Source organism: Gopherus flavomarginatus, chromosome 1 (assembly GCF_025201925.1).
Source record: "Gopherus flavomarginatus isolate rGopFla2 chromosome 1, rGopFla2.mat.asm, whole genome shotgun sequence".
Lineage (NCBI taxonomy): Eukaryota > Metazoa > Chordata > Testudines > Testudinidae > Gopherus > Gopherus flavomarginatus.
Window position 1 is genome coordinate 98,069,110 of NC_066617.1, and position 27,636 is coordinate 98,096,745.

At 42.3% G+C, this 27,636-nt stretch overlaps 1 protein-coding gene and 1 long non-coding RNA gene across 10 annotated transcripts in view; both read right to left on the minus strand.

Annotated features, from left to right (window-relative positions):
• TNRC6B (trinucleotide repeat containing adaptor 6B) overlaps positions 1–27,636 on the minus strand; it is a 217,752-nt gene that overhangs the window by 142,767 nt on the left and 47,349 nt on the right. Inside the window, exon 1 of one of the 9 annotated variants that reach the window (XM_050916837.1) lies at positions 15,404–15,587. The exons of the other annotated variants lie outside the window; for them this stretch is intronic. Within the exon in view, the coding sequence (XP_050772794.1) occupies positions 15,404–15,408 (5 nt within the window). The 5' untranslated portion in view covers positions 15,409–15,587. Of the gene's footprint in view, positions 1–15,403; positions 15,588–27,636 lie in introns of those variants that run through there. 9 annotated transcript variants of the gene reach the window in all.
• On the minus strand, positions 569–5,081 carry LOC127031067 (uncharacterized). The gene is made up of 3 exons (XR_007768490.1): positions 4,894–5,081; positions 4,033–4,079; positions 569–1,458 (listed from the first exon to the last, which is right to left on the minus strand). It is a non-coding gene; the product is annotated as an uncharacterized LOC127031067 (long non-coding RNA).

Sequence of the window (27,636 nt, forward strand, 5' to 3'; positions counted from 1 at the left end):
AGCCCTTTAATCTGTTCAGATAAACCCTCTATCCTCTTTGGGAAAAGTGGCTCAGAGTAAAAGCAGGTCAACTCTTCATTGCTATATTAAGCAGAAGGTTAGAATGCATAAGCCAGTGTGGCAGATGACTTCCTGCTAGAAGGAAAGCCCTTCAAACACCAAAATCTTGAACCTAATTTGTCATCTTACAATGCCTGCATGTGTTTTCAGTGTAAAACTTCAATCTTTCCAAGAAACCATTCGGCAAGTTGTTCTAACATTGTTTTAACTAGACAAAAGTGCCGATCACTTTACAAAGAGATTTAGCATGGTTTTGTAATGGACATGTCATGATATTATGATCAGTTGTCCCAAGAGGCAATATTTTACATTTGAAACTACTGATACAGGGCAGGATTCCCACATACACTAAGTCAACTTGTGCTACATAGGAGGCACAAAGTAAAGTGATCAGAGAGGGACAGCAGAGAATTTCTCCTTTGTAGGGGAGGTCTCAACCAACATAAAGCTGGCAGAGGCAGCACTGCTGCCTCCTGCACAAGTTGCCCCATGCGCTTCTGGCATAGGGAGAGGAATGGGATGTGACAGAACAGAGCTCTACTGCACCTACTCCGCCACAGGAACAAATTGGAATTGCTGTTCTAGTTGGTGATGGCGCTGAGTAACTCACGATCAAGGATCTGCTACTGGCTCCCTCCTGGTCCATATCTCCCTATATACGAGTATCGTTTGAACAACAGTCAAGAAACTCACCCAAAATGTTTATCAGAAATTTTCACTTTAAAATAGAATTCTTCTGCAGATCCTATATTGATGCCTGTTCCAACAGGCTCTATCAGCAGCATTTTTCCTTGGTTTATACAACATTTATCCATATATTTTAATTATTGCATAATACCACCACTAATAAGATAGGTAAATAAAAGGGCAATTGCTTTGTTTTTAATGCAAGAACCACCAAAACAAAGTTAATGTGACATTCAGCACAAACCTCTGTAATAAACCTCTCAGACATTGGTTCAAATGCCTTCTGAAGCCACAAGCAAAGAGAACTGAAGACTTGTAAAAACTAAAACAGCTGATAAACTGAAAGGGAAACTGGTGCAGAAAATGTTTTCTGTTTGGAACAATTACTTGGAGGCTAAAACATAGATGGAGGAGACAGGTTTATTGTTCAGTTTAACATCACCAATTTTTTTTTTAAACGGTGGTGAAAAGTTTCAAATATGGTTCCAAGCTTATCACTGTAATTCAATAATAGTTCCTCCTGAACAGGCAGTGAGATGTATTACTTATTCATCATACCAAAATCATAGGTGCTCAGTGATTACTGGACCTCTTCTCCCCTCCAAAGTACTTCATCCCTCAGGAATGCAAAATACTTTTTTCTTTTTTTTTTTAAAGTCTTCAGTGCTTGGATTTCTTTTTGGAACTACTTGACATTTCTGTTATTTTCCACTGTTAAAAAGTAAATTACTTCCAGGGGTAGTTAAGTATTTGTTTTGGGTTTTTTTTTAGCCAGTAGAGCAGACTCTGTGGTAATACTTTAGGAGAATTTCCTGACCATGCATTTGCACATAACCACATTAACAACTTTCAGAAAGAGCAGTTTACAACAGAAAGATCCGAGTGGCTACTGAAAAAGCAAAACCTACTTCACATCTGGAGCCTCAGACTAAAGGGGCTTCACATGGAAAGAAACTCCCTTTGGTTGTCAAAATGACTTGACTAATCTTGACAAGCTTTTAAACACTGAGATGTACCCCATGTTATTTTTCATTTTGCTGTCAAGTTTCAGACCAAATGCTTCTACCTAAAACACTTGAACAACCACAAAAACCCCTATACAATTTAGAAAACCTACCCCAAAGAAAGCTTTTGCCCCAGAAAGGAAGAAGTGCCAGAGACTCCCTTACTCCTGGAGGAATTCTGCACCACAGCACAATGCAGAATTTTGTAGAAATTAATGTTCTGTGCACAGAATTTCCTTTCTCCCCCCTCTCCCCTCCCAAAATGGGCTGCAGATATATTGGCTACCACTAGGGATCACTAGATCCGGCAAAGCCCAGCTCACAAATAGAAGAGAAGGCCAGGGGGAGAGGGAGGGAACCGGAGGGTTCCCAGCAGCTGCAGTTCACAGCACACCCTGAAGGAAGGAGGTGGTGGTGCACAAGTAACCCAGCATCCAGCTGTTTCTCCCTCTGGATCTCTAGGCTCTGAGGAGTAGAAGGTGAGTGTCTGGGCAGGGGGTGGCCATGGCTGGGTTCAGGAGGGAAGGGGATGAGAGTGTCTGGGCCAGAGGAGGGGCCTGCAGCTGGCCTCTGGGGAGTAGGAGGTATGAATGTCTGGTCCCCCAGCTGGGCTCTGGAATGGCAGGGAGCAGAGACACACGAACTGGGTTGTTGTAGGGGTTTCTTTAACTCTCTACTCCTGGAGGAAATTGTGTGTGTCTCTGTATTGTTACAGTCATACTTGCTGACAGGTACACCTCTACCTCGATATAACGCTGTCCTCGGGAGCCAAAAAATCTTACCGCATTATAGGTGAAACCGTGTTATATCGAACTTGCTTTGATCCACCAGAGTGCGCAGCCCACCCCCTCCACCCCCGAGCACCGCTTTACCGCGTTATATCCGAATTCGTGTTATATCGGGTTGCGTTATATCAGGGTAGAGGTGTATTTCAGAATAAATTACCAAAATAATTGAAATTGGTGTGACTATATAGTGTTATTTTGACAAACCACATTTACAGAATTTAAAAATACAATGCGCAGAATTTTTAATTTTTTGGTGCGGAATTCCCCCAGGAGTAACTCCCTGAAGTCTACTAGGAACCTTCACTATTTCTATCAGTTTCACATGGAAGGCTCTCAGAAACCACAATGAGAGAAATAAGTATAAAACTTTAAGAAAGATGCTTTCCAAATGCTGGAAGTTTAGAATATGAATCTAAGTTTATAAAACCAATTAGTACTGAAAGTGAATTTACTGTTAATCTCAGTACTACTTTGCCTGCTTACTTGTATTTTAGAAAGTCAAAGAAAGTCAGCCACTTTTCAGGTTACATCAACAGTACAAAATGGTTTTTCAGACTTCTCAAGGCCTGACATAAGGCAACTTTGTATTACTAATTCTTATAATATGCTCAGCAACTGCACTTTAGCCTTACCTAAACCTCTGCAATAAACTGTTCTAATTTATGACCCAGTTATATTCAGCTAACTCCTTGGAACCAGAAGCCCGCAACTACTATGTACTAGTTTAACCTGCAACAGCTCTCCCAGTATCAGCAAACTTGATCTCCAAGGGCTATGTCAGAGGAAGGTGGAATGCAAGCCTATTCTGTTCACAGTCACTACAGTCTCTCTACTGAAAACACCATTCTTGGGAGCAAAGTTTAAAGGAGAAGAAAGCTGTCATTCTGCTCAGAATTCAAAACAGCTGTGTTCTCCTGGACTGAGTTTCAGATGGGAAGCCAGGAACTTGTGAGGTCTCATCCTGGCTCTGCCACTGACTTGCTCTGTGGCCTTGGGCAAACCACTTAACCTATCAGAATATTCCACTCATTAAAATGGGAATGTATAGCGTTAAGATTGTTTATACAGACCCTTCAAACAAGTAAAGTACTGTAAATTCAGACAACACAAACTTTTCACTGTGGCTCTTTTATACCTGGAGGAAAGAGCCTAAAACAGCTGTTTAGTTCATTTGCTAACAGTTACTTATGAAAGAAAGTGCCAGCATAGTCCAGTTTAGATGTTCCACAAGTCACAACTTACTGTAACATGGTATTTGTCATGTTCTTTTGTTTATGCATTAAACAGCAGTTCACACAGTACGACAAGCTTAGGGCACATGGCTCAACCTACTATAGCCAGTAAGAGTCAATGACTCTTTGAAATGACATCTGAACAACTAAACAGAATGACAGAACTAAGAAAATCCATATTAATTATCAGCATTTATATTAATCCTTATAGCAAAATGCAGAATAATCAAAAGAAATGAAACAGAGAATTAAAATTCTTACCTATCAACTATTGTGTACGCAGGGTTGTTGTCATTGCTCTGTTGGTCCTGGATATTAGAGAGGCAAAATGAGTAAGGTAATATCTTTTATTGGCCAAACTTCTGTTGGTGATAGAGTCAAGCTTTTGAGCTACATTGCTCAGGCCTGAGGAAGAGCTCTGTGCATGTCTCCCTCACCAGCAGAAGTTTGGCCAGTTAAAGATATTACCTCACTCACCCTGTCTCTCAATTGAGTGACAACCAAGATCCACTATTGCAAATAATGGGTTCCTTCTATCCAGTGAAAACTGCCAATCAACCAAAGAAAGTAGGTCTAAACTATACTAGAAAAGTGCACCAGTTTAACCACAAACTAATACAAGTTAAAGAAGCCTAAAACCCCAATGTAGATAAACTAAAAATAGTTTAAATCTTGCTTATATTGATTTAGATGAAGTTGGTAATTTACCAGTTCAAAAAGATTTGAGCAAGGGTTCACCTGGTTTAACAGAATCTCCATTTAGTGGTTTACACTGCTTTAACTAGATACATTTTAAAAATTTTGTTAAACCAAAGCACTTTTCTAACTATAGAAAAGGCCTAGGAGAGTGGCAGAGTGAAGACCAGGACAAGAGGTGATTTTTTTTTTTTTAAGTGAGTTAGATAAGATGATCTGAAACACCACTTAGGACCTTCAATTTTATCTAGACTAGGAAAAGAAGCCATGCGTGGTTAGTTAAATCTGAAAATAATTTTTTCCCTAGTATAGATGTACTTTTACCTCAATTTAGCTAGGCAAGACAGACCCAAGGAAGAGCTACATTAATCAGCCTCAATCTCTTTTCCTAAAATAGACAAATCCCTAATATACACAGTACAACACCTATATTGTGTCCACTAGTCAAAGTTGACCCCGGGGGAGGGGAGAGTGTGTGCGAAGGAGCTGAAGGGCTTGTCCTCATGTAGAGTTGCATAGCTTTAATCTAAGATATTTGAAAAAGACTAGATTTAACACTCTTATTTCAATTTATCTTTAGTTGATTAAGAAGCTACTTTTAAACCAAAAAAAAAAAACAAAAACAAGTGCAAACAGGCGTTTACACTGGTTTAATTAAACTGCTGCAAAGTCTGTATGTAGATCAGATCCAAAATATAACATGCAGAAGCGCTGGAACGTCAGTACATAGGGCGGGGGAGGGGAGGCAAAGGGAGGGGAGGAGAAAGGGGCATGAGGACATGCCCCCTCCGTGACCCTGCCCCTCCTCTTCCCCCCAAGACCCCGTCCCCAACCAGGCTGGAAGCCAGAGCAGAGCAGTGGTAAGAGCTGTTGGGAGCCCTGGACATTCCACCTGCCCTGGGCAGGAGGGCCTGACAGCAGCCCCCAGCCTGTGTCCCTCTGGGGTGCACTGACCAGGGCAGGTGGAGGGTTGGGGGCTTCCAGCCTGGCCAGGAGGAGGGGCCTCAGTGGGAACAGGGGCGGGGCCACTGAGTAGGACTGGGTTACATGGCAAGCAAAGGCTAAGGCCCACCTCAGCACCCCCACCATGAAGAGGTTGGTGCCATCAGCAGGGGCTGTGCTTCGCAGTGGGGGAGCTGATCACCCTATCAGTTCCCCCACCACAAAGCGCAGCCCCTGACAGCGCTGCTCCATGCATGCCTGAAGCTTGCAGTTTGGGGAGGCAATGAGGTCCCCTGCCCCCCAAACTATGCTCATGTTAAAAAATGGACAGGCGTGGCCCTCCACTTTTAAAAGGGCAGGGCATGGCCCTCCTGGCTCTTCCCCTCAGTTCTGGCTCCCCTGATACCATGACCAACTAATACTTTTTTTAAAAGGAATTTAAATCAGGATGTCTCTTCATTGCCAAAAAAGGTGGTGTGGGAGTGGGTTATGTGTGTGTGTTTTTAAACCAAGACAACTAATGCAGGTTAGCTATCTCAATGTAAAATACTAATAGAGAAAAGGCACAAGTAGTTTTTACTGTGACATAGTTAGAAGAAGTCAACTGCAAGGCAGGTGGGAGCAAGATAACTCTTCTAGCTACATCACAGTAAAAGTTACCTGCACTTTGTCTCCACTAGGATTTTACAGTGGGATAGCTAATGTGCATTAAGTATATCTGACTGAACACCCTAACACACTTTTTTTTTTTTGGGGGGGGTGGGGAGGTGGGGAAGCAAAGGCACTGCCTAAGTCTACATGAAGACCTTCACTACAAAAAAGGCGTTAGCTACCATACATTAACTAACACAAGGTAAAATCCTAGTGAGGACAAGGTAGTTGTAGTTTTAACAGGAGTTAGCAGGTCAAGATAAACCCAGACTACCCTTCTAGTGTTTATCTGAATCTGCTAACTCCTGTTAAAACTACAACTACTTTGTCCTCATTATGGTTTTACCTTGGCTGTGCCCACACTATGAAGCCTAGACCTGCATAGTTATGCTGGCATAGAACCCCATAATGTAGATGCAGTCAACACCAACAGTAGTTCCTCTGTTGGCGTAGGAAAACCATCTTTCCAAACTATGTTAGCTACATCAATAGACGCAGGCTGGCTATGTTTACGGGCTAGTCTACACTAGAAGTGCTACAGCAGTGCAGCTGCCCCAATGCTGCTGTAGCATGTCTAGTGAAAATGCTCTATGCCGAAGGGAGAGAGCTCGTGTAATTTAAAAAATATATAAAATACTCTAAGGTAGACATTCCCTGTATGTGTCTCTCTCCCCTCATGTATACAACTTTTCTACTGTTTTTTCAACATTAAAAATTTAAATCTTGTCTACCGGGGAAGATTCTACAATCAACTGGAGAACTAGTAGGATTATGACATCTCAAGTACCAAGGATGTGAAACCTAACTGAGAGCAGAAATGTTTTTTATTCAGATTATTAATATATTACTACATCTTTTCAACTAGAACACTTGAGAAAATTCTCTAAGGATTCATAGAAGAGCTGAAAGATCTACCAATACATACCTTCCTCCTTTTTAGGAGGACAGACAATACTTGACATTAATGATTTTTTTTTTTTTTAAAAAGCAGGACAGAAATTCTATATTGGGAAGGGGAAAACTGTGCATTCTTCTTACATCTAAAAGAATCAAATAAAGGCAAAAGCCTTCATTTCCATTTAAAACCAAACCCTCTCCAATAGGGCACGCAGCACTATTGAAGGTTTACTGCAGAGCTTCAATGAATCAGACGTTTTGCTACAATAAAATACTGGGCTTTAGCTGTACATTGCGATCAAATGAGCTATCATTCAAAAGTGTCTGTGCTCTGCTTTTGTAGAACAATCATACTGAATTTTGACTTAGTAAAAAGACTTATCAGATCTTGTCCATTCACTTATCAACACAAGATTAGTCCTCCTGGTGTATTCGCTAGTATTTTGTCCAGTAAATTTTTAAGTGCCTCCACCAACTTCCCAAAGGAGATTATTCTATATTTGAATAGATTTAAAGAGTATTATTAACACAGGCTCTTGAATGTAACATAACATTAAGCGTTGCACAATTAAAATCACAAAATCAAAAATACTAACACTAAGATTAAGATTCCAATAGTGACATTAATTCTGTCACGTGGCACACCTAGAACAATTTATATCATACTATTTTATTATAGAAAGCTATATAACCAGCTACATATTTTAAACAGGAAAAAATGAAATAAAAACAGAAGATAACATTTGTGCCTATGTGACTTTGGAGCTTACGTCCCAGAGACTTAAGCCAGTAAGTCACTTAGGTACTTTTGAATTTTTTACCCCTATGTTTAATTTGACTCTAACAGGAGGGAGGGATAGCTCAGTGGTTTGAGCATTGGCCTGCTAAACCCAGGGTTGAGAGTTCAATCCTTGTGGGGGCCATTTAGGGATCTGGGGCAAAAATCAGTACTTGGTCCTGCTAGTAAAGGAGGGGGCTGGACTCAATGACCTTTGAGGGTCCTTTCCAGCTCTATGAGATAGGTATATCTCCATATATTTAAAGGGAAATGACCAAGAAAATTATTTTGCTGTATTCTATGTTTTATTATTTTAAGCTGAGTAAACATCACAGTACATTAACACGATTTTTTTTAATTTATTAATTTCTAATTTTGTGGATTAATAAAAAGGTAAATGAACTGTTTATCCTTAATAATGTTAGCATCTAAATTTATCCAAATTTGGCTGTGGAGTTCATATCTTACTGAAATGAGTAACATACATCTTAATCTTTGATGCTGTTCTTGTTTAGATGGAAAGTTTTCTATCAATTTATATTTTACTACCACATATTCATTACAGGAAAAGTTTTTTTCTTCATCACTTGAAAAAAAAGCTTAGAATTCTGCAAAAATTTCAGAAAGCAACAAAATTTGCAGACATTACTACTGCAGGAGAGACTTTTTTTGGCAACATAGGTTTTCTACTGTCCCTGAATTAACACAGTGCCTTTAGAGGATACTAATGCACACGTGTGTCTATAAACACAAGAATATATACACACACATATTATATACAAATGAGACATTTGCAACCTTCTTCGTGTAAAACATTACTGCTAAACTGCTTGTCCCTTTTGAGGGAGAACATCAGGGCTGGTCTACACTAGGGGGGAAATTGACCTAAGATATGCAACTTCAGCTATGTGGATAGCGTAGCTGAAGTCGAAGTATCTTAGATCGAGTTACCTACCGTCCTCACGGCACGGGATCGACATCCGCGGCTCCCCCTGTCGACTCCGCTACCGCCGTTCGCATTGGTGGAGTTCCGGAGTCGATAGGAGCTCGTTCGGGGATTGATATATCGCGTCTAGATGAGACGCGATATATCGATCCCCGAGAAATCGATCACTACCCGCCAATACGGCAGGTAATGAAGACATAGCCTCAGTGCCTGTCTTTGGACAGGTCTACACTTAAAACGCTGCATCAGCACAGTTGCACTGATGTAGCTGCACCGCTGTAGCACAAAGGAAGACGCTAAGATGGGAGAGCTTCTTCAGTTTGTGTAGTTAATCCACCTCTCTGAGAGGCAGTAGGAAGAACTGTTGACAAAGCGCTGTTTACACAGGGGACGGAGCAGAGGGTGTCGGTATAATTAAGTCGCTCAGGGGGGTGGATTTTTCACACCTCTGAGCAACATAGTTATACTAATATAGATCTGTAGTATAGAACAGGACTTTGTCAGGCTTAGTAGACAACCTGGCACCAAAACTGCAAAGACATAAGCACGTGCATAACTTTATACACTGACTTTCAGTGGGACTACTCGTGTATTAAGTTGTGCACATCGGCATGTCCAGGATTGGGGCCAAAGGCTACAGTGACATTAGCAGAGTTTACAAAGAGGTGATGCCTTTACTAATAAAATCTTATGAAATTATTTTTCCATCAACTTTTATTTTTATCCCCTTTCTGCTTCCCAACCCACCTAAAACATGTAAAGGTACTACTCTTCTTTGAGAATCAAGTCTGTATCACGTTTCCAGTTTCAAATGTTCTTCCTGTAGCAGTACCTAAAGAAAGGTTCTAACTGTATTTCAACTAAAGATAATTGGAGAAAGGTTTTCTTTCCTCTCTTCATAATTCGAAAACATAAAGGGATTTCACTCAGACTTTATTTCATAGACTCAAACCACTGACAATATTTTTTTCAAAATGTGCATGCTGAGCTATTACAGAGACAAGGTGGGTGAGGTAATATCTTTTATTGGACCAACTTGTCTGAGAGAGAGAGAGAAACGTTCGAGCTACACAGAGCTCTTCCATAGGTCTGAGAAAGGTAATCAGAGCGTCACAGCTAAACACAAGGTCAAACAGATAGTTTATAGTGCAAGTAGTTAACATATATTCTAAGGGACCATTCAAGGGAAGTGTCCCCTTAACAGCCCAGTAGTCATAGAACAAAACAGGGGGTTAGGGGGTAACAGACTGTTGTAATAAGCCATAAATGGCTTGCTAAATTATGAACATGTGAAAATAGTGGGTTATTATGGGAACAGATTAATAGCCTTACTATAGAGTATACAGCCTTGTCATCAGCTATAACACAGTTACAAATTGTTTCCTGATATTTTTACTTTGGCTAAACAATTCATTCCTCCCTTTGAGTTTATACCAGTAGTTCTCAAACTTTTGTACTGGTGACCACTTTCACATAGCAAGCCTGAGTGCAACCCCCTTTATAAATTAAAAACACTTTTTAATATAATTAACACCATTATAAATGCTGGAGGCAAAGCGGAGTTTGGGGTGGAGGCTGACAGCTCACGATCCTCTCCCTCCTCCCCCCCCCGAAATAACCTCACGACCCTGAGGGGTCCCAACCCCCAGTTTGAGAACCACTGGTTTATACCCTTCACAACTTGTAGGTTTAATTATATCATCTTTTTATAGCCTTGCTATATATATTTTCTCTCTCAAATCTTGTTGCTAGATCAGTTTCTTCTATATTTTTGTTACTCTTCTCTGAACTCCCTCCAGTTCATCATCACCTTTCTGTTATTCAAATAGTTTGAACTTTACAGTATTCAAAAGGCAGACTCACAAACACCGTCTAGAAAAGAGAACTGCCTCCCTATTGGCATGTAACAATGTATTTGCAGCCTAACACTGCACTGTCTCTTTATGACCACAGTGCACTGAAAACGCAAATTCAACTTCTGGAATCTACCCCAAATTTAATATTACCATTTTAACTGCTATAAGTTCTTTGTACTTACGGCATTTTCCATCCTAGGTTCTCAAAGCACATTATAAATAACGTACCTCTTCTAATTCTGCAGATGGGGAAACCAAGGCACATAAAGTTAACTTGCTCAAAAGCACACAGAATTTGTGGTAGAGGCAGAACTAGAACCCAGTTCTTCCAGTTCACACCTGGGTCTTAAGTTCTCTGCCCACAGAATAGGAAACTAGTTATGTTTGTGTAAGAGTCACTCAATACCCCCCAAAATGTCTCAAACATTGTTCTGGCACCACCATCACTATGAATGACAGGAAAGTTTTGTCTCCAAGACCATTCAGTCCTTGGCCTCTGTCTTTGAACTGCCAAAATGGGAACTATGCAATTTAGACACCTGACTTCAGATAGCTAGTTTGCAGTCACTAAGATCAATAATATATAGTAATTAATAAGAACAACAGTAGCACCCCAAAGGAAAAAATAAGGACATAAGTAATGCTGGATTTCTTACATATCATACAAGAACATCTTAGCTCATAATTTTCAAAAATGGCATGCGATAAATTAAGTTCCTAATATCTTATTACTTCAAAAGTTCAACACCACTGAGATTTAGACCAAAATTAACCCATCAAACTAACTGTATTCCAATTGGCTCGGAAGTAATTTTTTTTTTTTTGCGGACATCTAACTCCATTCCTATTTAAAATGCTATTTAAAAAAAAAAATCTATTACCCTTAAGAATTTCATGGTCATGAAGAGACTTGCACATAGTTCTGATTAAAATATTCCAGATATAGTATATGTAATAAAACACTGACTTTGTGCTTCAGTGATCATCAATATTTATTGTTCCATGAAGTAAATACTCAACTTTTTTTTTTTTAAACGTTTCAGATCAGTAAATCTGGATCTTCATCTCACTCGTTAACATCTACCTATTAAACTATAATCCAGCAGTTAAGGCCAGATTTTCAAATGTACGTAAGCACTTAAAAATGCAAGTAGGTGCTTAGTAGGATTTTCAAAAGCACCTAACTCATTTAAATTGATAAGAATTAGGCACCTAGGTGCTTTAAAAGAGTCCTCTTCTGCTGGCAACTGGTCCAAAAGGTTTGTCTCTCTCTTTGGGAATGTCTACACTGCAATAAAAAAAACTGCAGCTGGCCAGTACCAAGGACCTGAGCTATGGGGCTATTTAACTGTGGCATGGACGTTTGGGCTCAGGCTGGAGCCCAAGCTCTGGGACCCTCCCAACTTGCAGTGTCTCAGAGCCCAAACATCTATATCATTAAACAGCCCCTGTGCCCGAGTCAGCCAGCATGGGCCACCAGCACATTTTTAATAGCAGTGTCGATACCCTTAAAGACTAAGGGTTGGATTTTTCCCAATGGGAATTAGGCACCTAGGCGCTTGAGATATTTAAGAGCACCTAGCTGTCTAACTCCCATTGGGAAAAAATCTGGCCCTTAATCTTTAAGAGTACACACTAAACTTACAAACTTTTAGGCAGGCTAAGATTCAAACACCCATGCATAATAGGTTTTGAATGAAGATTTGTCTAAGCCAGTCACTTGCAAATATCTCTCCTTGAAGCTTCACTAAGCTGAAGACATTAAGGATGGGCAACTTGAACTGACTCTTTTGGAAGCAGCACATCTACTTTCCTCAATTAAGCAGCACAGTCTTGGAAATACTTTACAGTAGTAAAGCAAAAAAAGTTGCCAGCAAAAGAGGCCTAACCAAATGGTTTTTAATTTATTTATTTTTGCTATGTTCAAAACCACTAGTGCCACGGTCCAAATTCATTGAAACCTGATCTTCTTTCCGTCACCCTGCACCCTTGCCCAAAAAATCACTGAATTATTAAAGCTGGGAGTCTGTCTTGGGAAGGGACTTTCCGATTGCTGCAGATATCTGCAATAATTAAAAAGGGAATATCAATAAATGACCAACAGAGAAAAGATTTTGTAGACACTGCCATCACTTAAAAATAAAAATAAAAAAAAAAGATGAACCTCAAACAAAAAAAAGTTACTACTCAGTACATAAGCTTGTGGCTGAAACCTTGCATGTATGCCTCCTGAGGGCACTCCCTCAGATTGATTTCATATAATTTTAAATTTTCCTTTTGTATTTCAAAAGTATATTTCAACACTAACAATATAGAGAATTGTCAAGGTGAATTTCCCCACCCCCACTAGTAGAAGGTTGATACGTTTCCTCTCTCTTCTGGAAGCAAGACTTCAACACGGTGGCTGGGATTTTGCAGTTTGCAAAGTAAACTGTGTATCCTATCCTAGGTCCTGTTGGGCCAAAACACTTCTAAGGTTTACATTGCCATCTTTTCATGTTTGTCCTGAGGAAAAAGAAAATCTCCTTTAAAACCCTTATTCACAGTGTCCCTCCTCAAGGAGGGACACCTAGGCATGAGTTCACATACTATGTACTGTGGTCACTACTACTACCAAATTTTTGCTCCTGTCTGTCTTATCCAGGCCAATTTACTGCAGTCTTGAAGAGCAGTCAAGACTTTAAAACAGCCTGCTGTTTTTCAACCAATGTACTACTGTATTATGCTGAATTAGAGCTGATTCTCATGGCAACATGTATATATTACACATTATCAAATCCCATAACGCACAAAGTGAAATTAAAACATGCAGCAAAAACAAGGCCAACTCCAGTGCCATTAGCAAACCAGAATCAAGTCCATGTTTTTCCTTCCTCCGAAGGCCAACCATCCAATGACCACAGCAAAAACCACATGAAATACTCAAGTTGGTATTTTTTACTTAATAAGTATCATTACATTTCCACAATGGTTTTTTTTATATATTTCACTCAAGACTAGTTGAATTGGCCTAATCAACAGGTGTATTAATTGGATTTTGATTACAGTAATATCTTCATTAGCCCACAAGACTAGGTCATCCAACTGCATCCATCTCCTAATGAACCCCACAAGTAAAACAATTTTTAGCAACACAGACACGCTCCTCCAACTTAGAATAAAGCTTACTTTCCTAATGAACATACATACCCTACTCTAACTTATTACTAAAGAGCCCACCCCTCCAAATTCCTAGACATTCTAGCTCTTTTTTTGCTGTATTTTGAACTGTCTCCTATCCCAGGAGAGATTCTCATGTGATAACGTACTGGAATGAAACCAGAAAAAATGAAGACGTTTTTCTGTCAAACATATTCAGGTTTGCCTATTCAGTTTGTGCTCTGACCATGTAGATGTGGGCTCAGAAAAGATGTACATGGTGATCCCCTATTAGAGGAGATTTTCATCCTTGACTTGTTGAATATAATTAGAATTTTTTTTTTTTTAAATAAGAGTCTGAAAATGGATTCAGATTAACTGGATGTGATTGTCTCTACAGTAATCTGCTGCCTAACTAGCTGACTACAAAAATATCTCACACAGGGTACAAGGCCTCTCAGAAAGAAGGGGTGGGGGGGAACAATGTACACAACCACAGCAAAAACTACTTTGTCTTATTTCTTCCACTCCAGGGAAAGGAGCATTACATCACACTCTTACAATGCAGGGGGAGGGGGCTGTTCCCAGAAAGCAAGATTTACAGTTATTTCCCTTTACTCTTCTGCTTGGTTCTGGAAGGAGATGTAAAAAGCAATTAGCATTTTCAACAATGCAAAATTTGAAGAAGATTTAGAAGATGACAGCTCTTGAACTGCATGTCTTACTATGTATGTGAATGATCACTTCCTACTGGATATGAAACAAACATCCTGCCCCCAAAAAAAAAAAAAAAAAAAAAAAAAAGGTTATAGTCCCATATCTCAAATGTGTATATAAATACCTTAAAAAAAGGTTTAGTACAATTTTTTTTGGACTAAAACTTGTGATGTGCAATAAAGGGGAGCTCCCTCAGGAAGCAGGGCGTTAGGGAAGACTACTTCTAAACTGACACCAAGCCAGCATGACTGACTGGTTTGAACTCTAAATGCCATGTTTATGGGGCAGTACCATTTGGTCCCAACTGCAACCAAAATAAAAACGTATCTGGTTGCAGTGAGGAGGGGCGGCACAAGACAGAGAAAAAGAGAGGAGTGTAAGCCATGCAAGAGGGTGAGCGCTGATGCACATTTTGCACAGCAGGCTTTCAAGCAGAGGAATCCTTCAAATCCTAAACCTCCTAAGTTTCCACTCCCCAAACCCAACATTTAAAACATATTGATGCATCATTTTAGTTTTTAAATCTTTGCGGCAAGTATGGCCTAGTAAAAGCACTCATCCCAATCCCTCTACTCCCCTTGTCAGCCCTAGCAGTAGAAAGAATGCAAACCCATTTATATTTATGCAAATTTTTGCAGCAGATTTAAAAGCTTCAGGTTCTTGGGGGAGAAAATCGCAGTGGGAGTGGGAAGAAGCCTCTCTTTAAATAACGCAGGATTTTTAATAATCCCTGGCACTCTCGCTTGTTTGGAAAACAAACATTATGTAATTTGCATATAAATGTATTTAAATTGCAATCAAACCCTTTCACAAATTTCAAAACACTTCTGCCAGCTTTTCAAATCGTTAAATCTTGTCAAAGTGCATTAGATGTAAGATCACACTGATTCACAGTCGTCTGAAGCAAGTGTTTATGCCAAACATCTCCGTGCAACACCGCAGATGAAACAGTCAGACGAAATCCACATACAACCTATCAGTACGTTAAAAAAATAGCTGAAAAATACTAACCTCATAAAGTGCAGCAGTGCTTAATTCCAGCGAGTTGAGGCATACAAGGTAGAAATGGAAATGAAAAGAGATCAAAAAATGATTTCTGTATTTGTTTTTTCAATTTTAAATGTTCAGAAACCAGCAGAGACTCTGTCGGCCATTTTGGCTTGAACTCACTCTCTTGCGCTCTCTCCCCCTCTGTCTCTCTAAAGGAAGAAGCTTTTTGTGACCTTCAAATACAGGCAAGTCACGTGACTTGGGGCAGGCTGTCAATCAGAAAAAGGAGGGTGGAATGCTACAATCTTAAAGAGAAAGCAGCCTTTTTTGCCCCTAAAAAAAGACTTCTTCGCACTGCATTGCTTTCTCTCAATAGTATAATGCTGCTCTAGCATACTTTGCATCTGCATTACTTCTCACCTATTTATCATGCGAAAGTAGTACACAGAAACAAAATTGCATCCTGCAGATCAGTGGATAGACCTCAATAAAAGCATATCTGGATTATTTTTTTTTTGTACTAGCTACAAATTAAACCAGCTAATCATGTTAATGTAATGTTAAGCTTCCACAGATGAAAAGACACAAAATACAAAAACTAAGTTTCCAACAATATTCAGTTTTCTATACTGGACTTTGGGGCACATAGCCCCAGCAGTTGCTGTCTGCTCCCCCTCACACACACTTCCCTGCAAGAGGAAATGACCCTTTAAGAAGGCCCCTCTGGCTTTAAAAATGCAAGACTACGCAGTAATAAGTACTGCCAGCAGTACTAAAAGTCACACCTTTACCACTTCAAAACGGAGCCCCTACATATCAGCAGTTCCAGACAGCTATTTTTCAGCCTAAGAACTAGGGAGCACATAAGCAGATGAGGACGGGAGAGAAACGTGGGACACAACAAGACACAGACACTCCTCCAACTTTGAATAAAATCTATTTTCTATTAACACATACACCCTACTCAAACTTATTAGTAAACAACCCATGCCTTCAAATTCCTAAACAATCTAGCCCTTTTCTTGTTATATTTTGAACTGTCCCCTATCCTGAGCTGAAGAAGCCTGGAATCCAGCATCAGACTGTTTCTTCCTCTGGATCCATGGACTCTGGGAGGAGAGGATGAGAGTGTCTGGCCTGTGGTGGGAAGTGCGGCTGGGCTCTGTGGGTAGGGAGAGTGGGCTTCTGGGCTGGGGGGCATCCTGAGGCTGGGCTCTGGGGAGGAGGGGGTACAGAGTATCTGGGCTGGCAGGGGGCCACAGCTGGGTTCAGGGGAAGGAAGGGATGTGAGGTCTGGGCTGGTGTGGAGGCTATGATTCAGTTCTGGGAGTGGAGCGGCAACTGGGCTTTGGGGACAAAGGGATGTGAGTGTCTGGGCTGGGGAACGCCCCACAGCTGGGCTCTGAGGGGTGGGAGGGTGCACGTGTCTGCCCCCCTGCTGGGCTCTGGGGGGAGGAGGCAGAGAAACCAGAGAACAGTCATACTGGGTCAGACCAAAGGTCCATCTAAGCCAGTATCCTGTCTTCCGACAGTGGCCAACGCCAGGTGCCCCAGAGGGAATGAACAGAACAGGTAATCATCACGTGATCCATCCATCCCCTGTTGCCCACTCCCAGCTTCTAGCAAACAGAGTCTAGGGACACCATTCCTACTCGTCTTGGCTAAAAACCATGGATGGACCTATCCTCCATGAATTTATCTAGCTCTTTTTTGAACCCCATTATAGTCTTGGCCTTCACAACATCCTCTGACAAAGAGTTCCACAGATTGACTGTGCGTTGTATGAAGAAACACTTATTTTTCCCCTGTTTTAAACCTGCTGTCATTTGGTGGCCCCTTGTTCTTGTGTTATGAGAAGGAGTAAATAACATTTACTTTCTCCGCACCAGTCATGATTTTACAGACCTCCGTCATATTCCCGTTTAGTCATCTCTTTTCCAAGCTGAAAAATCCCCATTTTATTAATCTTTCCTCATACGGAAAAGGTTTTATACCTCGAATTATTTTTGTTGCCCTTTTCTGAACCTTTTCCAATTCCAATATATCTTTTTTGAGATGGGGCAACCACACGTGCACACAATATTCAAGATGTGGGCATACCACAGATTTATATGGAGGCCATATGATATTTTCTGTCTTATTATCTATCCCTTTCTTAATGATTCCCAACATTGTTAGCTTTTTTGACTGCTGCTGCACATTGAGTGGATGTTTTCAGAGAACTATCCACAATGACTCCAAGATCGCTTTCTTGAGTGGTAACAGCCGATTTAGACGCCATCATTTTATATGTATAGTTGGGCTTATGTTTTCCAATATGCATTACTTTGCATTTATCAACATTGTATTTTCTCTGCCATTTTGTTGCCCAGTCACCTAGTTTTGTGAGATTCCTTTGTAGCTCTTTGCAGTCTGCTTTGGACTTGTCTATCCCTGCATCTATGGTCACAATTACCGTTGGCATCAGCTGAAGAAAAGGAACTCCTATCCCTACATTGTGACTAACCTTCCACCCGTCTAGGGAATGCTTCGCGGGTTGGGGAACTAACACCTGCTTGTCGAGGTGTTCGTTTGTTTGGCGAGTAAACTGATCTGAGTCAATACTGGAAAACAGTGAAGGCGTAACCTTGCATGTTCTGTCACAAAGGTGCAAGCTGCCACCTGACCAAGGAGTTGAAGATAGTTTCTGACTGAAATCAGCTCCCTTGAACAGTTCTGACAAGGTATGATAATTAGAACCCAGCATGGATACAAAATTTGTATCTGTATCCAATTAGCAAAAATAGTCCACGTATATAAAGTGGATTTGCAGGGCTTTAACGATAATGTCACAAACAAGGGAAGGAAGGTCCTGGCTGCTAAAGAATCTAGGGATGCTCCTATAAATGGCAAGTTCTGAATGAGAGTCAGTGTGGGGTTTTCAACATTCAACTGCAGACCCAAAGTATATATATGGGGAAAATGCTTTTGCTGTGACAGATGACACCTTTTGGTACAACTGACCCTTGAGCAGCCGGTCATTGAGATATGGCAAAACAGTGATCGCCTGACAATATAGGAAAATAGCCACCACTGTTAAAACCTTTGAAAACACTCTCAGCACCAAGGAGAGACCAAATGGAAGCACCTGATACTGAAAATGATGGCCTAATACAAAATACAGAAACCTTCTACAAGACAGTTGTATCACTATATGGAAGTACATTTCTTGAAGGTCAAGGCCGAAAACCTATCCCCTGAACTCAGAGAAGGAATTATAGCTCAAGAATCCCAATTCTGAACTTTTGAGGTTTCACAAATTTGTTTAGGAGTCTTAGATCTAAGATTGCTTTCCATCCTCTACTTTTCTTTGGTACAAGGAAATATCTCGAATAGAAGCCTCTCCCCTGGTGCTGAGCAGGGACCAGTTCTATCACTTCTACACGAAGAAGGGAGTTTATTTCCTGTCTTAGCAGGAATGAGAGTGGTCCCTAAAGGCACATGGGGAAGGGAAATGAGGAGGAAGCAGGCAGGTAAAATGAATGGTATAGCCCAATGATATTACTTCTATCACCCGTTTGTCTGAAGTGATACCTGCCATGCTTGTTGGAAATGGCTGAGTCGGTCTCCAAATGGGAGGAGGTGGGCAAAACATTGGAGCTGGCAAGCTAAAAGAAGTGGGGTGTTCGAACCCTTGGCCATCCCATCAAAAAAAAAAAAAAAAAGTTACCTACGTTTTAGTAACTGTTGTTCTTTAAGATGTGTTGCTCACATCCATTCCATTCTAGGTATGTGCGCTACCAGGTGCACAGTCAGAGATTTTTGCCTTAGCAGTATCCGCAGGGTCAGCTGTAGCACCGCCGAGTGCCGTGCTCACGCACTGGTATATCAGGTGCTGCTAATTCTATGCCCTCTCAGTTCTTTCTTGCCAGCAACTCTGACAGAGGGGTAGGAGGGCAGGTAATGGAATAGAAATGAGCAACACATTTCGAAGAACAACAGTTACAAAAAGGTAGATAACCATTTTTCCTTCTTCGAGTGCTTGCTCATGTTGATTCCATTCTAGGTGACTCACAAGCAGTATCCTCGGAGGTGGGGTCGGAGTTCACAGCCTAGCTTCTCTACCAAAGCCAGCATCATCCATGGCCTGCTGGGTAAGTGCACAATGGGATGTAAACATATGGACGGGCAACCAGGTGGCTGCTGTACAGATGTTCCTGGATAGGCACATGGACTAGGAAAGCTGTCGAAGAGACTTGCGTCCTGGTTGAATGGGCGGTTACGATTGCTGGAGGGGACAGCTTTGCCTGATTGTAGCAGCAGCGAATGCAGGCAGTCAGGGCTGGCTCCAAGTGGTGAAAAAAGGGAAAAAAAAACGATCCATGGCACTTCAGCGGCAGCTCAATCACACCGCTCCATTCTTTGGCAGCAGCTCAGAGAGGAAGAGAAGGACTAAGGGACCTGCTGCCAAATTCCCGCCGAAGACCTGAGTGTGACGCCCCTTTGTATTGGCCGCCCCAAGCACCTGCTTCCTTAGTTGGTTCCTGGAGCCAACCCTGCAGGCAGCAATCCAAGAAGAAATTCTTTGAGCAGACACTGGATGACCTTTCATACTGTCAGCCATCATGATGAACAATTGCGTTGACTTGCAGAATGGTTTGGTCCTTTCAACGTGGAAGGCTAGTGCCAATGTTGGAAGTAGGCGGAATGGAAGAGGTGGTCTTGCATTGCAGATTTGGCAATTTTGAGGACCCCTAGGTGGACAAGCAACCTGACCCAGGACAGGGTGGGGAAGGTATGATATTAAAGAGGTCATTGGACTTCTCTGCTAGCTCCTCAGCTGCCGTAGAGATAGAGCGGGCTTTGGTATCTGCAGTATCCAGAGCTGCCTGAAGAGATGTTCTGGCTAGTAACTGTCGCTCAGCTATAGAGGCCTGAAATTGTTCCCTTTGGTCCAGCAGAAGCCGTTCAATGAACAATCCAACTTTGTATAGTTTATGTAGTTGTACTTTGCCATCGGTACTTAGTAACTTGCAATATGGAATTGTAGGGTTGCTGATTAGATTAATAGGATTTTCTCCCCAGCAGGTCCTGGCACTTCTGGTCTCTGTCATAAATGGTGACATAATGCTGTTGCTTACCCCATTCATTAACCATATCAACAACCAGAGAGCTAGGTGGAGGGAGGGAGAATAAGAACTTCGAGTCCTTAGTGAGAATGTAATTTTTTTTTTTAAAATCAGCCCTCTTACATGTGGGCACTACTGTAGCCGGAGACTGCCAAAAGGAGAGTCTTATTAATAGGAGGGCAATTCTGGATGGTCTCTCAGATTGCAGAATATCCAACAGTTTGTGTTGGGATTCTCTGACCTCTTCAAGAAGTAACTGTTAGGATTCTGCTACCCATCTAATGAGATCCTGGAACTGACAAACGTTATTGGTCACAGATGGAGGAGGAGACATTACAGCTTCATCCTCCATAATTTCTTGGGCTTCAAATGTTTCATCCTGTTGTTGGGGAGAAGAGGCTTGAGTCTCCCTGTTATCCCAATGGGAGATGGCTGAGGCGCTGGAAAAGTGTCTGTGATAAGCTGCCCAGAGATCCCAATATGGCCCCTGAGGACCATACAGGGAGCAGGTGGAATTCAGGGCTGCTCCCACCAGGAGAGGTGAGGTCCTTGGGTTCATATATGAGTATGAGGAGGAATCCTGAACAGAAAGCTGAAGGGAAATTATCCTCTTCTTCTTCTATTGGTGGAGTGCAAACCAAAAAGGGACTGATGGTACAACTAATGAATAGAGCTCCAAAGATCAAGTGGCTCTCAGTAATTAAAGGGGCTCAGTACCCACCAGCAATGTGGACTCTGGTTCAGCAGTCACTGATAAGTCATTTGTGTATCCAAAATCTTGCAGCACGGAATAATGTTGCGGTATCAAGTATTGTTGTGACACAAAGAAAGGTTGCAACACTGAGGGGTATTGTGGGAGTACGCCTGTCCTTGCTGAACAGTACCAATTACTTAGGGTGCTTCACAGATGACACCAATGTGACTGGAGGCTTACATAGTACCAAATAACTCAACTTCTCTTCTGGTACCCCTAGTAAGTCCAACAGTACCGATAATCTGTTTGCTCTGCCATTCTCCAAGAAAATATCATATTGTTGCTACATAAATCCATGGTACAACCACACCTTGAATACTGCATGCAGATGTGGTCGCCCCATCTCAAAAAAGATATACTGGAATTGGAAAAGGTTCAGAAAAGGGCAACAAAAATGATTAGGGGTGTAGATCGGCTTCCGTATAAAGAGAGATTAATAAGACTGAGTCTTTTCAGCTTGGAAAAGAGGCAACTAAGGGGAGATATGATAGAGATCTATAAAATCATGAGTGATATAGAAAAAGTAATTAAGGAAGTGTTATTTACTCCTCCTCATAATACAGGAACAAGGGACCGCCAAATTAAATTAATACGTAGCAGGTTTAAAACAAAACACAAGAAAGTTTTTTTTTCAAGCAATGCACTGGAACTCCTTGCCAGAGGGTGTTGTGAAGGCCAATACTATAACAGGGTTCAAAAGGGAGCTAGATAGATTCATGGAAGATAGGTCCATCAATGGCTATTAGCCAGGATGGGCAGGAATGGTGTCCCTAGCCTCTGTTTGCCAGAAGCTGGGATTGACTGACATGGCATGGATCATTTGATGATAACTAACTGTTCATTCCCTTTGGGGCACCTGTCATTGGCCACTGTCAGAGGACAGGATACTGGGTTTGATGGACCTTTGGTCTGACCCAGTATGGCCATTCTTATGTTCTTACAGTACTGAGGTCTTTCCAGCACCATGACTCGACTTAGTCCTGCAGGGCTTTCCCACTACACTGGTACTAGAGGAGCCTGTTGCCTTCACAGTACTGAGCCTTGAGGACGTCATCTCTGAAGCTGTCAACTTGGTTGGTGAACAAGATATTTCTGAGGATGACTCCTTGCGAGGGGAATTAGCACTCCTCTTCTTAGGATATTTAGAAGAGGACTCTAAGGATTTCCTCTGTTTGGGAGAGTGCTGTGCTGAGGCTCCAGCAGCACTGAAGGCCCTACAGAGGGCCTCTCTGACCTGATCCCAGCGTTTTCTTACTAATGTCACTGTATATTTCTACATGACTCATCATGCGTGAAGCCATAAGAACTGCCGTACCAGGTCAGACCAAAGGTCCATCTAGCCCAGTATCTGTCTACCAACAGTGGCCAATGCCAGGTGCCCCAGAGGGAGCGAAGCTAACAGGCAATGATCAAGTGATCTGTCTCCTGCCATCCATCTCCATCCTCTGATGAACAGAGGCTAAGGACACCATTCTTTACCCTTCCTGGCTAATAGCCATGTATGGACTTAGCCACCATGAATTTATCCAGTTCCCTTTTATACATTGTTATAGTCCCAGCCTTCACAACCTCCTCAGGTAAGGAGTTCCAAAAGTTGACTGTGCGCTGTGTGACAGATCTTTGCAAATGACATGAAAATCTGTATTAGTCCTTCTCTGAATAACTTCCCTTCACTAACTGCCCTTTCTTTTGAAGTCTTAGAAAAGGGATCAGCTAACTACAAATGCAGAAGGTTCAAAAAGCTGTAATAGATAGTCTGACTCCATGCACAGCCCCTAACGTAATCAAAAGCATCACCACCTAAAAAGGTTGCCAACTCCATGATGGGCAAGTAGTTCAACAAATCTCCTTCATCTGGCTAATAGGCAACAGAAGATCCACATTCCTGTTATCTCAACATCGCACTAGAGGAAGAAAAAACTCAGAGCTCTGATACTTGCATAAACATGATCATTAACCTTTAGTTATAGTCACATGGTCTGCTGGGAGAACGGTATTTCTAGTCATACCCATAATCCTGTTGTCCACTTGGTGACTTAAACAAACAACAGAGAAGTTGTCTAGGGAAATTGTACAAGATTCCAGAGGGAGAATTTCAGTCTGGAGTTGTATTCTTGGCTTCCAATATTTTTTGAATGTGGAGTGAAAAAACTAAGGATTTTTTATTTATTTATGGTACTGGCTGGGATGGGTTTGTGCTGTCATCCATGTCTCAGTGAACAAACCTCAAGTTGACGGTAACAAATCTTAATTAAGGCTGCTGGACCTTCCTATGTAAACAATCTAATCTCAGACTCATATTTTCCTCCAACAATCTCTTTCTTTCAGAAGGGGAACCAAGGAGGATTATCATCTGTGAATAAATCAATACCTCCATCATTCACTACGCTGGACGGGTCATATTCCATGTGAGGTCAATCTAATTATAGCCAAATCTCCAGTAGTCAAAGAAATATGTAGAGTTTAGGAGTGAGGCTAACCTAGATGCAGCACTTTAAGTGACATAATCACAGGTAAAGCAGATAAATATACAGAACATCCCCTCTCCTGGGTCATTCATCTACTTCAGCAGGGCTCAGGTTCACCTACTGCTTTTTCTAACTTGTAGGCCTTTGGACTCTTTACCCTCAAGTTTGGTTCACATGTGGAGGAGAGGGAATTTGCAGTCCAATCTGGCCAAATCCCCCCTCCACATACACCCCCCCCCAAAATAGTGATAATATTTTTACCAGAGTCAGTTTCTCCACTAGGATGGGTCAGTAGTGCAGAGGTCTATGAATGCATGAGGGGCTTCAGATGACAATGTCCTCACTTGAATTCGGCAGATCTGTGAAACTGGAAAACCCCAACTCATTTCACCTCAACTCACTTTATTGGGTGCAATAGTCTTCTACATGAGCAGTACTTGGCAATGAACTGTAGGAATTAACTATAAAAAGAATGAATGGTAACTGGTGACTAGCAAGGAGGGCATCAATTAGCACAGCATGGCGTCGCTGGAGCAAAGGGAAGGCAAAAGCCACAAGCTACCATTTAGTGCACCTCTTAACAGTACTATTGAGGATGGCTCGAAGAGGTAAAGGAAAGTAAAAACAGAATAAATAAGCTTAGCAAAACATTTTGGCATCTCTAAGCCACAACAGACTAATAGCCACCAAGTGATGCTTCCACCTCCTGGAGCAGAAACAACTGGAGAGCAACAGCCTCTTAAATAGAAGACTATCACTATCACAGTCTTTTTCTCATCCCCTTTCCATCTGCTGGAAGGGAGAATTATAATCACCTGTCTGGGCTTGCATACAAAGAATGTGGGAGCCTTGGGGACTTTATTTTTGCTAGGAGTGAGTCAGAAGTTGAGAAAAATTTTCTGAGCCCTTTAAATGAGTTTTAAATTTGTCTCAAAGAAGTGAGAAACCTGGTATTGTCAGATGATAGAATTTCATTAATTTGTATCAAACTTTAGGGCCAAAGCAGCGTATACGAATATATTTACGCCCCAACTGCTTTCTCTGAAGGATCAGGGTAGTGGTTTGATTCCAGATAGGCGAACTGCAGCAGAAACTCTCTGAATCTGAGTGCACTTTTTGATTAGATCACCATCTACTGGGAGGCTGACCAGGGATAGGTCTAGTGATGCAGTAGAGTAGTCACACTCAGACTGAGGCTCACAAGCCACAAGTGGCTCTTTAATGCATCTCTTGTGGCTCTTTGCAGCACATGACATTAAAACACTGTGATTTAATTATTAACCAATCTACACTATTAACCAGTCAGGATGCTTGTACTATGTTATTAACCAACTGTAGTTGATTAAATAATAATAGTTGTCCAGTTATTTCGTTGTGAGAACACACACACACACACACACACACACACACACACACACACTTCCCCTGTCATACAGTTTAAATATGAATATATAGTACTACAGTAAATAAAACAATGAATTCAAACTATTGTGGCTTTTTTGGGTAATGTTGATCGCTAATTTGGCTCCTGAACTACTGAGGTTTGAGTATCACTGAAGTAGAACCTGAGACGGTGATATCAAGAGGTAAGATAAGCAAAAGGTAAAATTGCAAACACTACACATTAAAAAAAAAAAAAAAAAGACAAAACAAAGTAAACCCATCGCTAATTTATGCTCCAAAATGACACACACAACACATTCCAATGCACATCACCCTGTTATAGCACCAACACAAATAAGCATTGTGTCCTGAAAAACACCACAACACTTACTGGGAATATATTTGGAAAAAGTAGAATCTCTCAATTTACAGATTAGGAGAAAAAATAATTCAGTGTTGGTCAAAGCATCCTGCCACCCCACCGAGTCTTTTTACAGATTGGTCTTCACCCCAGGCACTCACCGGCAGCGGTGGGAAGCGGAGCAGCCCGGCTTCAGTCCACTCCACCCTGCCAGCTCCCAGCCATGGCGCTCTGCTTCCACCGTGGGTGAGTGCGGAGAGATTGGGGAAAGGACGCGCCCCATACTCATCTGTGGCGGGAAGCAGAGTGCTGCGGCTGGGAGCTGGCGGAGTGGAGTGGAGCCGGGCTGCTCTGCTTCCGCCGCTGCTGGTGAGTGCAATAGGGATCCCTTCCCCTAAGCCCCCTCCCCCAAGCGACACGGCTGGGGCTGGGGCGAGGGAAGCAGAGTGGGCTGCTCCTGGCTCCCTGCTAATTCCCTGGGCCACTTTGGGACTGAAGGGCCCCCAAAAGTCCCCTCCCACAGCTCCTGCCCCCAGACCATGGGGGGGAAGCCCCTGACCGCCCCCGAGACGCTCTGCCCCTTATCAAACCCCTCAGCCCTGGCCTGGCCCAACACCCTTAACATGCTGCTCAGACCAATGTGTCAGAGCTTTACCATGTTGTATGCGAACACACGTTCTATCGGGTCACGTTATATCAGGGTAGAGGTGTATATATATTTATTTAGAGAGGCAGGGGATTATACTGAGCTGTACAAAAAATCCTGGGCAGGAGAACTCATGCTTGAAGGACCTCACTCATGACAAAATATCCTGTGAACAAAAAGGCCTTGTCATATTAACATTTTACTACAGGATCTCAACCATTTGAATTGTCCACTAGAAGGATCATTCTGATGAGAGCTGGCTGTTCTGATACCTGCTCCACACTTCACATACTTTGAAGGAACTGGGAGGGAGGAGGTAGGAGATGGGGAAAGGAGGTGCAGTGCCTGCAGGTGAGAGTCGCACGCCTCCGCCTAGGAGCCGGACCTCTTGCTGGCCGCTTCCAGGGTGCAGCCTGGTCCGCAGTGCCAGGTCAGGCGGGAAGCCTGCCTCCGCACCCCAGCTGCATCACTGACCGGGAGCCGCCCGAGGTAAGTCCATGCCCCAACCCTGCACCTTGATCCCCAACCAAACCTGGAACCCCTTCCTGCACCCCAAACCCTTCATCCCCAGCCCCACCCCAGAGCCTATGCCCCCAGCCCAGAGCACTGATCCCTTCCTGCATCTCAATCCAGAGCCCCCTCCCACACCCTGAACCGCTCATTCCCAGCCCCACAGACCGCACCCCAACCGTATGCCCCAGCCCTGAGCCCCTCCCACACCCCAAACCCTTCACCCCCAGCTCCGTTTGGTCACAGGCATGAATAATTTTCTTTAGCTGGGTCTTCAGAAAGAAAGTTTGAAAACCACTGGTCTAGACCACTTTGCTGCATTCAAGGGGGCGGGGGAGGAAACCAGAGAAATGAGTGGTAAAATAGTGGTCTAGAGCCACAGCTACCTTGACATGCACACTGAGAAAACCAGAGGGAATTTAGAGGAGGAACTGACATCAGAAGTTTGGCAATATGGACCAGACTGCTCTTTTGCATCCCTGAGAAAAGCTTGTGGAAGCTTTGTTAAAGTGGTGGAGAAATGGCCTTAATTACATACTTTGAAGGAACCTTACTGAGAAAAGAATCAGCACAGAAAATCCTTAGGCTTTCCTAAAATAATCACAGTTGGTTCCAAACCCTGGGAATCTAAAGCATTTGAGGGGTTTTTATTGTTTGGTTTCAGAGCCACCACTAGTATGAGCGAGGCTGACAGAATCCTGGAAGTAGTGAAGGTTCAAGATACCAAGCACAACTCGGACTGAACTTAGGAACTAAAGTCATCCTTGCCACAGCTGGAGAAAAAATACCTGGCTACTGTGGCAGTGAGAGGGCCTCAAGCCTTGTGCTCTTCCTGCCCCCCTGATTTATCTGCTCTTCAACACCGTATTTCACCCCAGCCAGGAAAGAAATGCAGCTAGTGACCACTGGCTTGTAGTTTCCAAAAGGTCAGGTCCTAATGATACACTGCCCCTAGAATTCCAAGACTTTCCTGCTACACTGCTGCAGACAGGGAGGGAGAAACAAAATCTCTGGAAACAGTTCC